General features: G+C 44.5%; 1 protein-coding gene across 1 annotated transcript; it reads right to left on the reverse strand.

Annotated features, from left to right (window-relative positions):
* Positions 1-422: 422 nt before the first annotated feature.
* On the reverse strand, positions 423-13416 carry LOC308122964 (NACHT, LRR and PYD domains-containing protein 12-like; the record flags this gene model as incomplete). The annotated part of the gene is made up of 11 exons (XM_080485147.1): positions 423-648; positions 905-1087; positions 2251-2433; positions 3548-3730; positions 4911-5093; positions 5344-5517; positions 6951-8736; positions 8860-9062; positions 9233-9337; positions 9932-10006; positions 13370-13416. 11 exons carry the CDS (start codon positions 13414-13416, stop codon positions 423-425), a joined length of 3348 nt encoding a protein of 1115 aa, XP_080341273.1.
* Between the last annotated feature and the right edge of the window lie 1389 nt (positions 13417-14805).

Raw genomic sequence — 14805 nt, forward strand, 5'->3', positions numbered from 1 at the left:
ACTGCTGGATGAAGCTCTGCTCTACTGGATCTCCAGGACTCACAGCATCTTCTCTGCTCTCCTACCACCTGCAGAGAGATGAGACGAGACGAGACAAGACGATATGGGACGGGATGGGAAGAGAAGAGAAGAGAAGAGAAGAGAAGAGAAGAGAAGAGAAGAGAAGAGAAGAGAAGAGAAGAGAAGGGATGAGATGAGATTAGATGAAAGAGGCCAGAGGAGATGAGTGGAGTCTCTGTGGAGCAGCCAGGACTTCAGTCCTGTTCACAGCAGCTCAGCGCTCATGAAGGACCACCACCTGAGGCTCCTCTGATTGGCTGAGTGTGTCCTCTGCTGTCCAATCCTGAAGGTGCTCAGCGTTCTCCTCTCAGAGCCTCAATGAGCAGTCAAACTCTGGATCTTTGTTCTCACACTAACTGTGTTTAGTAGAAACCTGCTGGAAGCAACATGGACGCACTCCAACCATCTACTGACCGCAGAGTCTGCAGGCTGCAGTCTGGACTCTCCTGAAGATCAACAAGCGGCTTCACTTCTGAATCCTGCAGGTTGTTGTGACCCAGGTTGAGCTCCGTCAGGTGGGAGGGGTTGGACTTCAGAGCGGAGGCCAGAGGAGAACAGCTGGTCTTTGAGAAACTGCATCTCTCCAACCTGAATAAAGAGAGAACGAAGCAGACTCAATAAGGGAACCAATCAGATGTGTTGATGGAGAAAAGAGCAGCTCCACTATTCTGAGTCCTGATCAATGAGCTGTTCTGTTGTTGTGGCTCTTCATCACACTCATCATCCTCGTGTCCACACACATCAGTAACAAGCTGCTGAGCTCAGCCCATCTCTCACTGCAGGATCAGAGTCTCACGTCACAAAACATTTCTGATTCTACAACAGTAACAGACAATCAACTGACCCCAGAGTCTCCAGACTACAGAGTGGACTCTCCAGAAAACCACACAGCTGCTCAACTCCTGAATCCTGCAGCTCGTTCACACTCAAGTCCAGAAGTTTCAGATGTTTCAGGAGGGAGGGGTTGGACTTCAGAGCTGAGACCACAGAAGAACAGTTGATCTCGGACAAACTGCAGTTAATCAACCTGAATAAAGAGAGAAAGAAGTGAGATTAGAGGACAAAGTTTGATGTTGAAGTCATTGAGAGCTGAAGAAGGTTCATCCCTGAGCGCAGCGGTACGGTAAGGCAAAGCGCACCCAGACCAACTGTGTTGCGCGGTCCCACTACAGAGAGTGTGGTAGAATGTAGGCGGGTTGTGAACGACGCAGGGATGCAACATCATTACGCAACAATAACGGCGCGCAGCTCCGGGCGGCCACGGCTCTGCGGCCGTTGGAAGCCATGAGTTTCCTGTACCTGTGACATAGCAAGACCGCGTCGACAAAAACTGGGAAGGTTTACTGAGGACTCGTTGAGTGTGTCGTTCGTCACTACCAGTGAGCAGGCGTGTGGAGGAACGATGCTTCATGCTGATGCTCACAGCCACAAAGAGGGGCAATCATTCACTTAACGCTAATTATTAGTGAGTTACACAACAACGAAATGACATTGAAAGCCACACCAGTCACACTCATGGTTCTAAAAAACCCGATCTCCCGCATATATCCGCCATTTTAATAATGTGTAGCGATCACAGAGCAATGCATTATGGGAGTTTCTGTTCGTTGCTCAGTTCATGTAGTTAGTTAGTTCATCTAGTTTAGTTTATTAGTTGCCTGTGACACTGAAGGGTAATAATATCAACCCCAGGTGGTATTTGAACCCACAACCTTCTCACTGTGGGTCAAGAGGATAAACCACTGCTCTACCGTATTCACATTATAATAAAGACCTATTCTATTCTATTCCATTCTATAATTGGCCACAAAGTGAACAAAATGGCGCTGGCTGAAAAGATTCCCATTTTGCAGCTGCGACGTGTGGGAGGGGCTTATTTTGACACCAGCTGATCAACACCCCAGTTTGACAAGATGGAAATGTTAAAAATAAGAGCAGCAATGTTATTTTATAGCTGTGTGGCATTAAAGTACCACCAACACTGTTTATTTAACACTGACACCAAAGTTTTAACGATAACATTTTTGATGTGTATTTCTATCCTTTTCTAAATGTTTAAAACTATAAAAGTTGTGTCAGTTTCTCATGGAGATCCTCAGTGTGGATCATCTCATATCAGCCTGATGTCTGACCTTTAGTGTCAACACAACCTTCACCGCACACAAACTCAAACATGGAATATCAACTGACCCCAGAGTCTCCAGACTGCAGAGTGGACTCTCCAGAAAACCACACAGCTGCTCAACTCCTGAATCCTGCAGCTCGTTCCCACTCAGGTCCAGATGTTTCAGATGTATCAGGAGGGAGGGGTTGGACTTCAGAGCTGAGGCCACAGAAGAACAGTTGATCTCTGACAACCTGCAGCGTTTCAACCTGAATAAAGAGAGAAAGAAGTGAGATTAGAGGACAAAGATTGATGTTGAAGTCATTGAGACTGAAGAAGGTTCAGACTGGAAGAGTTTAGAAATGTAAAGTCCAAACAGCTGAAGCCACCAGGAGGAGAAGAGTCTCATCAACATGCTGATCACTAACAAGCTGCAGAGCTCAGTCCATCTCTCACACACACACTTATTCACTTTCGGTTAGATGTTGTGTGTTTTTATTCTTTTTGCAATAATTTAACCTAGAACATTTTTTTTTTTTTTTTAATTTTCAAGTTTTGGAAAAGTGATGGGAATGTCATAATTGATCCCTACGATAGATATAATCTTTTTTTTTTTCTTTTCAAATCTAATGACTTATCGCCGGTAGTGATATTTCAGTGGTTTACTAGAAGCACATTCAGTCATTTCCACTGGTGTCATGGAAAATATGGTCCACTTTCAAAATGGGTCCAATTTTAACTTCTGCTCATGCACAGCGGCAACATAGAATTTAAATATACATACTAAGAATACATATGATAAACACAGGTACTTTGTACTGCATAGCTGCCCTAATGCTGGGAGAAGGTGCAGCACAGCAAGGAGCCAACTTGCTTTGAAAGAGTCTCAGTTAGTTTCACAGGAGTGATGCAGATCTGCTCCTCCTGGTTACCAGAAATGTTAACAAATAAGGTGAACAGTGAACCAACCCAGCATAATTTTTGTGATTTATTATTCCGTTGAAAATAAGCAATTATCAGTTATTTTGTCCAAGTCAACAGATGGAAACGCACTGCAGATATTTTAATTTAAATAAAGCAAATCTATTCTTATTGAGAAGCACCTTGTGTTTCAATACTGAAATAAAAATACATTTCGGTGAACAGTGAAGCTGTGTTTTGGTCATGGAACTTTGGTGAAAAGTCATGGAAACGTCATGGAAACGTCATGGAAAAGTCATGGAAAAGTCATGGAAACGCCATTGAAAGTCATAGGTAAAAACGAGTATGAACCCTGGTTTTCTCTGTAAAAGCGTCTTGAAATGACCGTGTTGTATTGGCAGGATCAGAGTCTCACGTCACAAACATTTCTGATTCTACAACAGTAACAGACAATCAACTGACCTCAGAGTCTCCAGACTGCAGAGTGGACTCTCCAGAAAACCACACAGCTGCTCAACTCCTGAATCCTGCAGCTGGTTCCAACTCAGGTCCAGATGTTTCAGATGTTTCAGGAGGGAGGGGTTGGACTTCAGAGCTGAGGCCACAGAAGAACAGCTGATCTCTGACAACCTGCAGCCCCACAACCTGAATAAAGAGAGAAAGAAGTGAGATTAGAGGACAAAGATTGATGTTGAAGTCATAGAGACTGAAGAAGGTTCAGACTGGAAGAGTTTAGAAATGTAAAGTCCAAACAGCTGAAGCCACCAGGAGGAGAAGAGTCTCATCAACATGCTGATCACTAACAAGCTGCAGAGCTCAGTCCATCTCTCACACACACACTTATTCACTTTAGGTTAGATGTTGTGTGTTTTTATTCTTTTCTAAACGAGCTACGTTGGCTACGGCACGTCCTCATATGCGAGTGAGGCGTCGAAAGGGGTTGACCACCCTTGCCTCCGGAATCGGTCGGGGTAGTGGGTGGGACTCGGTCGGCCTGGTCGTGTAGGAGGATTGCCAAGTCGGACGCTCCCATAAGGGGACGTAAGGCACCCCTTCCAACAGTTAGCCTGGGGTCAGCCGGGTGGGCCCCGGCTGAGCAACCCCCAAGCCTCCCTAACCAGGGTTACGGCGAAGCTGCGGAACGACGGCGCAGTGGATCGCTGTTGTCAGCGCACAAGCAAATATTGCAGCCTACGACGATGGCGGCGCGATGAGCGTATGAGCCTACCAAAATAGGTCACCGGCGAGGGTCACCTGTCGCAGTTAGCAGGAGTCGTGGGTGGCGGAGAGGAGTTGTGCCCGCCGTCACTACAACACACAAAATTCTCTCTCTATGGAAACAACATGCCGGCAACAACAGCAGCAGCCGACACAGCGATATAACTTACACACAGAGAGAGAGAGGCCACGGGCCTGGCGCCTATGCCGAACTGTAACTGTAACTAAATGATTTAAACTATAAAAGTTTTTAGTTTTTTTTTTTTAGTTTCAAGTTTTGGAAAAGTGATGGAAATGTCATAATTGAGCACTTGGATATAATATATTATAATAGATATAATCATTTTTTATTTTATTTTCAAATCTAATGACTTATCACCGGTAGTGATATTTCAGTGATTTACTAGAAGCACATTCAGTCATTTCCACTGGTGTTATGGAAAATATGGTCCACTTTCAAAATGGGTCCAATTTTAACTTCTGCTGATGCACAGTGGCAGTACAGAATTTAAATAGACAAACTAAGAATACATATGATGAACACAGGTACTTTGTACTGTATTTATTCTTACATTCACTGCGCACAAACTCAAACATGGAGTCTGACCTCAGAGTCTCCAGACTACAGAGTGGACTCTCCAGAAAACCACACAGCTGCTCAACTCCTGAATCCTGCAGCTCGTTCCTACTGAGGTCCAGATGTTTCAGATGTTTCAGGAGGGAGGGGTTGGACTTCAGAGCTGAGGCCACAGAAGAACAGCTGATCTCTGACAAACTGCAGCCCCACAACCTGAATAAAGAGAGAAAGAAGTGAGATTAGAGGACAAAGATTGATGTTGAAGTCATTGAGACTGAAGAAGGTTCAGACTGGAAGAGTTTAGAAATGTAAAGTCCAAACAGCTGAAGCCAACACACACACACACACACACACACACACACACACACACACACACACACACACACACACACACACACACACACACACACACACACACACACACACACACACACACACACACACACACACACACTGAACTCACCACAGAGTATCCAGTTTACAGTTTGGACTCTTCAGTCCATCACACAGAAGCTTCACTGATGAATCCTTCAGGTTGTTGTTACTCAGGTCCAGATGTTCCAGATGTGAGGGGTCAGACTTCAGAGCAGAGGAGATCACTTCACAGTGGGAATCAGAGAGGAAACAGTCATAAAGTCTGTAACCAGACAGAGAGAGGACAGGAAGTTAAGAGAGAGGACCCTTTGTTGGACTCTTCCTGTTTGACATCGGAGCTTCAGATCATCTTCTCTGGGTTTGGGTTCATGTGGACATGAAGGAGAGAACATGAAGTTCCACATGTGTGCAAATCCCCCAACCTGCCTGTTGCACTGGTGCTGCATGTTTGTTAGTGATCACATGTTTAGTCTGAAGAAGAAAAAGAGAAAATATGCTTATTAGGGTCCGAACACTGACATAGGCTTGGGACCCTATTGAAACCGTTGGGATTACTATTATGATTATTATTATTATTTTCAGCCCCAAGGGACGCATTTTTAAAGGTCTTAACATACAAGACTCATCAGATCCGGTAGAAACGTCGATATTTTGGGGGAGTTACACGCGTGACTAGTGAAAAGGCCTAACCTGCAAAACTGGAAAAGGTTGGCCCCAAAATTAAATTTTACAGAGCGCTTAGAAAATTGGCACACATATGTAGCGGGCCAAGACAAACAAAAAACTCTCTTACTGCCATACCGAAAACTCAACAGGAAGTCAGATATTTGGAGGAAAATTGCGGATTTTGGTGAATTTTTGCCCAAATTTTACACATTTTCCAGATCGAACTCGTCCCTGGGGGAAAAGTCAATCTAATTAAACTTGGGCTCTAAAGAAAGAAAAGATGTTGAAAAGCAAAAGTTATCAAAATCTCTTGCAAACGTTTTGGGATGTGGCCGTGACCACGTCACAAAGTTTGATGTTTCGCCACGAAACAGGAAGTGCAGTGTAAATCAGCTGAACGTGGTCAGATGGGCCTGAAATTTGACACATTGCATCGGAGTCCGGCCCTGATCACAACCCTATGAAGACCATCGGCCATAGCACCACCTGCTGGAAACAGAAAGTGAGGCATGGACAATACCTGCAACACATTCTGACGTGCGCAGGACCTGTTCAACACTGCTTGCAGCTTTAATTTAAGATATATTAATAAATTCAGTTTGTATGACGGCTGCTGAAATGAATTTCAAAAGTTGAATTTGATAGATTTTAATATAATTAGAATATCAGACAATAACAAATTGACCTTGAACTAGAGTATGAAGGAAGATTGAAAGGTCAGGTTTATACAAATACTGAAAACTGCACCAATCTCTGGAGGTGATTGTTTAAAATTTGTGAAAACATTTCAGAATGAAACATTAAAATGTTCATTTTTTATAAGTGGAATCCAACTGAAACTAAATAATGTTTAATGTACTTTTAATAGCTGAATAATAACCATGTAATAATGTGTGGAACCTGATCGAACTCATCGACTGGTGGTTTCCTCATGACAGATCACTGAGGAACATCTCCACAGAGGAACTCCAGGAAGTACTTTCTGCACACATCACTGAGAGGTTTCATCATGATGACATGTGGACTCACCGAGCCTTCCTGCACTTCCTCACAGCTGGGATCAGTCTCCTCCGTCCCTCCATTGACGTGTTGTACTTCTTCAGGTCCAACTCCTCCAGGACCTGATCTGACATCTGCAGCATGTAGGCCAGAGCTGAGCAGTGGACCTCAGAGAGTTTCTTCTCTGATCTGTTCTCTGACTTCAGGAAGTCTTGGATCTCCTGATGGACTGAGAGGTCCTTCATCTCCGTCAGACAGTGGAAGATGTTGATGCTTCTGTCAGGAGACATTTCATCACTGTTGATCTTCTTCAGGTTGCGGATGACTCTCTGGATGGTTTCTGGACGGATCTCTGTCCGACCCAGCAGACCTTCTAAGAGTCTCCGGTTGGATTCCAGAGAGAGGCCATGAAGGAAGCGGACAAACATGTCCAGGTGGCCGTTCTGACTTCTGAGGGATTTCTGCAGGACTTTTTTCAGGAACTCATCGAGAGATGAGAAATCATGATCCTCTCCGATGAAGGTCTTCAGTTCTTCTGTCTTCTTGGTGGTGAAACAGTGGAACAAGTCGACTGCAGCCAGAAACTCCTGAACACTCAGGTGGATGAAGCTGTAGACGGGTTTCTGGAAGATCACAGACTCTATTTTGAAGATCTGAGTACAGACTCCAGAGTACAGCGAGGCCTCAGTGACATCCAGACCACAATGCTCCAGGTCTTCTTGGTAGAACATGATGTTTCCTTTCTCCAGATGTTCCAAGGCCAGCCTGCCCAGCTTCAGAAGAACCTCCCTGTCAGCCTCCGTCAGCTCCTGTGGACCCGTCTCATGTCCTTCATGGTACTTGAGATTCTTCCTGTGTGTCTGAACCAGCACAAAGTTAGCGTACATGTCAGTCAGGGTCTGGGGCAGCTCTCCTCTCTGCCCTGTGGTCAACATGTGCTCCAGAACTGTGGCAGTGATCCAGCAGAAGACTGGGATTCCACACATGATGTGGAGGCTCCTGGATGTCTGGATGTGGGAGATGATTCTGCTGCTCAGCTCCTCATCACTCAGTCTCCTCCTGAAGTACTCCTCCTTCTGGGCGTCAGTGAAGCCTCGCACCTCCGTCAGTCTGTCCACACATGACGGAGGGATCTGATTGGCTGCTGCGGGTCGGGAAGTGATCCAGACCTGAGCCGAGGGCAGCAGATTCCCCCGGATGAGGTTTGTGAGCAGCAGGCTGACTGAAGACTTGTGTGAGACGTCGACCACCAGCTGGGTGCTGCTGAAGTCCAGAGAAAATCTGCTTTCATCCAGGCCGTCAAAGATGAAGAGCAACCTACAGACGGCCAGCTCCTCTGCCGTCACCTTCTGTAACGCTGGATGGAAAACTTGGAGCAGCATGAGAAGACTGTACGGCTGCTCTCTGATCAGGTTCAGCTCCCTGAAGGAGAGCACCACCAGCACACTGACGTCCTGGTTCTCCAGGCCCTCGGCCCAGTCCAGAGTGAACTTGTGGACCGAGAAGGTTTTCCCACTGCCGGCCACGCCGCTGGTCAGAACCACTCGGATGTGTCTGTGCTGCTCAGCTGAGGCTCTGAAGATGTCCTGACACCTGATGGCAGTGTCATGGTGGCTCCCCTTCCTGGAAGCTGTCTCCAGCTGCATCAGCTCTGGTTCCCTCCGAAGCTCCTCACTGTGTCCCTCTGTGATGTGGAGCTCAGTGTAGATCCTGTTGAGGAGGGTTCCTCCTCCTGGTTCATCACTTCCTTCACTCACACGTTCGCACCTGCTCCTCAGACTCTTCTTATGTTCCTCTAGAACCTTCTGCAGACCATCTGCTCAAAGAAAACAACAACAACAATCAGACTGACCACAAACAACCAGCTTCCGCGTCTCTACAATACAACAAGTCCAGCGAAGACAGACGAGTCCCTCAGCAGACACGTGTCCATTCTTACTCTGTGCAGCTCTGCTTCTGGATCTTTCTGCACACTGAGGACAGCAGGAGGCTCCTGATGAAGAACCCTGGTCCCACTGTGAGCTTCTGCACTGTCTGCAGACCTGGTGTCCACAGCTCCACCAGACTAAATCCTTCAGGACGTCCCGACACCGAGGAGAGCTGGACAGCTGCTGCACCTCATCATCACTCCTCTTCCTCTTTCTGTGGACACAAAGCAACATTTACTCTGAGCAACACAACACAAAGCAAATACACCAAGGTCCAGCTTCAACTCTCACACTGCTTCAAAATACTGGAAGTGAATCTTAAAGTGAACACAACTTCCTTCACTCTGGTCTTTGAGCAAATAAAAGGAAAACAAAGTTTCTTACTTTGTGGCTGAAGGTGCAGGTTCACCACTGAAGTTTGGTGGACGTTCTTTAGACCAGTCACTCTTCAAAGACAACGTGCTGGATCCTGAAGACCCTGCTGAGTGTCTATACACAAACACACACACACACACACACACACACACACACACACACACACACACACACACACACACACACCATGAGGAGAATCCCAGCCTTTACCTAGATGTGTGATGATACTGAATCAATCAGGACTCTGGTTCCTAGAGAAGGAAGCAGCGAGCCGCTTTCAGAGGACTTGGTGTAACAATAAACCAGTTGGAAGATTCATGGATTAGTCACAGTGAGACACTTCATGCTGTGTCAGCAGGTTTTACATCTTATCATGGAGACGTGCAGCAGTGAGGTAACATCTCTCCCGGATCCTCTCCCTGTATAGACTGCCAGCAGTCAGCCAGTCTGGGACGGAGCCTCTCTCGGCAACCAGCCTGCCGCAAACTGCCAGCTGAGCTCCACATCAGCTCAGTCACAGTGAGACACTTCTTCACACTGGCATTGAATCACAAGGTGGCGTGTTCAATGTACTTTGCCAGCTTTCTCAAATGTATATCAAACATCACAGAGTATCACCATTCTTAAGCTTATATCACATTAAACAGTTTAAACTGATCAATTAGCAGATCCATTCTAAATACGCACTGGAATTGATGAATTTCTTACTTTATGTCTGAAGGTCCAGGTTCAGCACGGAACGTTATTGGAAGATCTTTGGACCGATTACTCTTCAGCGACAACCTGAGAGTGAAATGAGAAGATTCGGAAACTGTGGACAGTTTTAAAGGTTCACCAAGTTCATCAGAATCCCAGCGGTTTTAAAGAGATGAATCAAGACAGAGGTCACACCCACACGGCCCAATAAGGAGTTTCACACCAGGGCCCAGTTGTTCCAAACTCGGTTATCGTTTAAGGATAGGTTGTACCGTGGACGTAACTTTGATATAAGTCAATTTGATAGTTTTATTATGATAGTTTTATAGACGAGATAAAAAACACTGCGCTGCCGTCCACCACAATGTCATTTTTGGGAAAGGAAATGCTGAAGACACGATGTGGAGGAACTGAGACTTGAAAGTGGGCGGAGCCTTGGGCGGAGAGGCATCAGGGACGCTAAATGATAATGATAATGGCTTGCATTTCTATCGCACTTTTATCAAGGTGTCTCAAAGCGCATTCACACCAGACCCACTGACAGAGGCGTGGTTGCCATTTCACGTCAACGGCCCCCGGGAGGAAATGTGGGTAAAGTGCCTTGCCCAGGGACACAACGACAATGACTTGGACAGAACCGCCAACCCTCCGGTTATTGGACGACCGACTCTACTGCTAAGCCATGATCGCCCCAGATCGCTAAACAGTGACATTAACCTCACTGTTAACTTTGACGGCGAAGTTAGTTGACGGGATGACTAACCATGGTTTAAACAACACATATTTAACAGTCGGTCAGCTTATGGCGAGTTAAGGATGTAACCGGCGTTTAGGGCTTAACCAGTGGTTAAAATATCCGAGTTTTGAACAATTGCTTAAAAATGTGCGGAATGAAAACTTTATCAGCAAAATCATCAAAGGTTGTGATACTGGTCGTAGGTAGAAAGTGCACCACAGCAGCTCCATCAAGACGCTTGACATCAACTGAGTCATGAGCCCTTTGGCTGATGGGACCCAGCATGTTCAGCAGATCCAATTTCTTCCCACAGTTTACCACCATCAGAGATAGAAGGGGGAAATAGATGGTTCTCATGGCTGAACAATGTGCTCATATCACTTTCCCTATGTTGAATTACAATGCAGTGATGAGAGAATGAGGCAACATCATTCTTCAGTAAGGATATCTTTTCGACTTGTTCGGTCTTGACTTTTGATCTTGGACAGCGGAACAGAGGGAAAGAATTCTTCTTTATGAGCTTCTGAATGGAGCAGTCACATCTTTGCAGTACTTTGTACTAGGGATGTCCCGATCACACGTTTTTGCCGATTTTTCAGAACTGAGTATCGGCCGATATCGATACTTTCCCGATCCGATACTTACATTGCTATTGCAAAGATACTCAATAGTCTATTTTGGGTGCATCTAAGATGTCTGAAGCTAAAAGCACTATTGGCAGATGCTTTGTTTCGCTAGAGATTATTGTAAAACTCACTTATTGAATCAGAATTCTTCTCAGAATGACTCAAGAACTTATTTAAACTTTATTCAGTCATAACAACAACAAAAAACAACCAATTACACTCTGCAGTCTTGTATCTCTCATTTATGTTAACTTAAACAACTTCACCTGGATTTTGTGGCAAATAAATCACTATTAACATGGCTCAACACAAGGCTTCAGGGCATGTAGTACACATGCCACGCCTTTAGGGGTGCTGTGACTCACCACCACAACATACCACTTAGAAATTTAGAAGTAGACTCCTGCAGAAAAAAACACATAAACCACTATATATAAGTCTAGTTTTATAGATCTATGGCCCTGCTCCGCCTGCTTTCTAGTTTCTGCAGCTCGGCCGGAGCCTGTAGTCCGTGATTGTTGTGTTATTAGGTGAAGTTGCGAAAGTCAGTTTAGGGCAGGTCGCAAACGGGGCCCGCTTTCCGGCAGCTGACGTGAAACTTTTTTTTTATTTATTTTTTTTATTTAGATCGGCGGGGGGATCGGCTGGATTTGCTGATTCCCGATCACTCACAAATCACCAATATCGGCCCCAATCCGATCGGTAGACATTGGATCGGGACATCCCTACTTTGTACATCCCGCTCTCATTTATTTTGTAGCCCTTTTCTAATTTTTGCTTGCTACACTTGACATAGTAAGATTTGTGCCATGCACCCTGATTTATGACAAGTCCTTCTGCTGTCATTTCATCTCCAAAGTGCAGAACCACTGGCAAAGCCTCGAGCTCTCTGAATTCCTTGATGCTCTCCAAGAAGGGACTGTACGGTTCTGACTTGTCTCTGCCGCCATGTGCCTTGAGTGGACATTTCAGAGGCTTTGCAGATTTTTGTTGACAAATAAGACATAACTTCGAGTCCATCTTTTTTGTATATCTGAAAGTGCATTAAATTGCACTTAATCGATGAAGAGTGTTTGCACATTTAATAAAACCAACTCATTTAATAAGATTGACATTTCAAGATATGAAGATACACTTTGATAGGTGACAAATTACTGTTTCTCTGGATAGTTCAGCTCCCCCAAGGGTTGTTGTAGTCTTCATATAGGCAACAACATCCACTTTATATGAATACAGCTACAACGGATGGCTTGGAATTCAAACTATTTGGCTTACCTTCGAATGGGCAACTGTGTTTACAAGATACGGGACAGTGATGCCATGTGATTGTGTCCTAATTCACTTCACTGTGTCGCATCCTTCCACGTGTTTCATGTTCTTGTAGAGTAGATCATTTTCTGTGCACCACAAGGTGTTTGTCACAACCCCGACAGGATGAGCGGACTGTGACCTGGATTGATGACCTCTGACTCAGCAGAGTCAGGACTTCTCATTTGCACTTAAGTTTGCACCACAACTTTGAATCATCTGCTAAGAGCACTGCTGCTGTTACTTTTCAATTATGTTGTGAAATGTTGAGTGAAACAAAGAGAAAAACTAATACCAAAGACAATCTGAAATTTGAATTATCAAACTGGAAAAATGATGAAACTTTTGCTAACTTAATTTGTAACCGTATGCAACAATTCTCCATCTGGAACCTTTCTAAAATCTGTTGATGTATTCTTCACCCCCGGAAATGTATATTTTGACACAGAGATCATGACAATACACGGCTTGGAGGTCAATTTATGGATAGATTAAGATTTTTGTTGGTGGCCATTTTGAAATCCAATATGGCGGCCATAGCCTATTAGGGGGAGGTGGTTCCTATCAAAAATCAATAGTTGGGACCGAGGCCAGTATGTAAAAATAAAAAAATTGGTGCTTTTGTCCAGCATGTCCACATCCAGCTGCTTAATCTGCCTGACTAGTACATTCAAAGAGCTTCCAGACATGACATTTGATCCGTCACTGCATCTTTTCTTCCGTTTGGTGTTTTGGTGGATTTTGTACGTGGACTCTGCAGGAGCAGCTGATGTCTCTTACCTGTCCACATTCTCTGTGCTGAGCTCCTCTTCATCCACATCAGACATGTTGAGTCAGACTGAGAGAGAAAGTAGCAACAAGAATCCTCACAAACCTGTCCAACACACACACACACACACACACACACACACACACACACACACACACACACACACACACACACACACACACACACACACACACACACACACACACACACACACACACACACACACACCACAGTGGATTTCATTTCTCATTTAATCACTGCACAGCAGCACAGAACTACCAGTAATGCCACTGTATTACCAGTGGGGGAGTCAGAGAGCAAAATGTATGTAAAATTCTGAGAAAATTGCTTATCCTGGGAACAAAATCTTTGAATAAGCTATTTCTGAGGTATCAGGGAGGCACTAGGAAATGCTCGTGACAGGAATATGATGAGAACTAGAAAAAAATGTTCTTGCTTCGAGAAGTTGTTCCCACTTAGTAGTATTTAAAAGAAGTCAACCACTCACGCATGAGGAGGAAGTAGAGAGGAAGGAGAACTCAGCCAACTGTTAGCAAAACTTCAAATAGATTTTATTTTGAAACGCAACAACATTGTAAAAATATTAGTCTTACTTAATGTCATATTAAAAAGTATATTCGGAATCCAAACATACATTATTTGAATTAACTTCGAACAAGTTTTTTTTTTAGCTTTTTAGGAGAGTTCATGGAGATGTGCTTCGTGCTTTTATTTTGAAATCAGATAGCGGCCATATACTATATTTATGTATGTTGACAGCAGCAGAAGGCTTCACTTGACCAATGCATTTTTGAAACTCAGGGTGGGGTACAACCAGGCAGTAACGAGCCCAAATATGCAACGACATGAAGAAAAGCAGCCTGAAACCTTCACAGAACCAAAGACAAACAATCACATCAACTTACCAGAAAAGGATAAAACCGATTTTAACAATTATAAGTACTTAGGTTTGATACTTTCACTATCATAATGACTCATCGGCTCTCAGTGAGAAAATATAGATAAAGCAAACCAAACATGTAAAAATCAGAGCGAATGTGCAACATAAAGCATGAAATCAATCACATCCGTCTCGTTTAAGTGACAGTAAAATGCGCGTGACGCAATAAGACGTTGAGGCTCATTAAAACTCACTTATTTCTTGTTCCTCCTGTCGAGTCACGATGGTGCGGAGATCCGTGGGGGACAGCAAATATTTTGTAGTGAAAACGGTGGTTTATACATCACGTGACGCAGGACATTATTTTTTTTTTTTGTATAAAAAGTGGGAGACGCAGTTCTCCGGAGCGCACAGACACACTGGGAGCGGTCCTGGAAGGGTTGCCAGGTCTGACGCAAAATCAAGCCACAGCTCACAACAGACGCACACAGTTTGTTATGTGTGTCCATGATTCCTGAGTGAGTCATCATTTAACCCTTTGTAATG

This window comes from Lipophrys pholis, assembly GCF_963383615.2.
Source record: "Lipophrys pholis genome assembly, chromosome: 17".
Lineage (NCBI taxonomy): Eukaryota > Metazoa > Chordata > Actinopteri > Blenniiformes > Blenniidae > Lipophrys > Lipophrys pholis.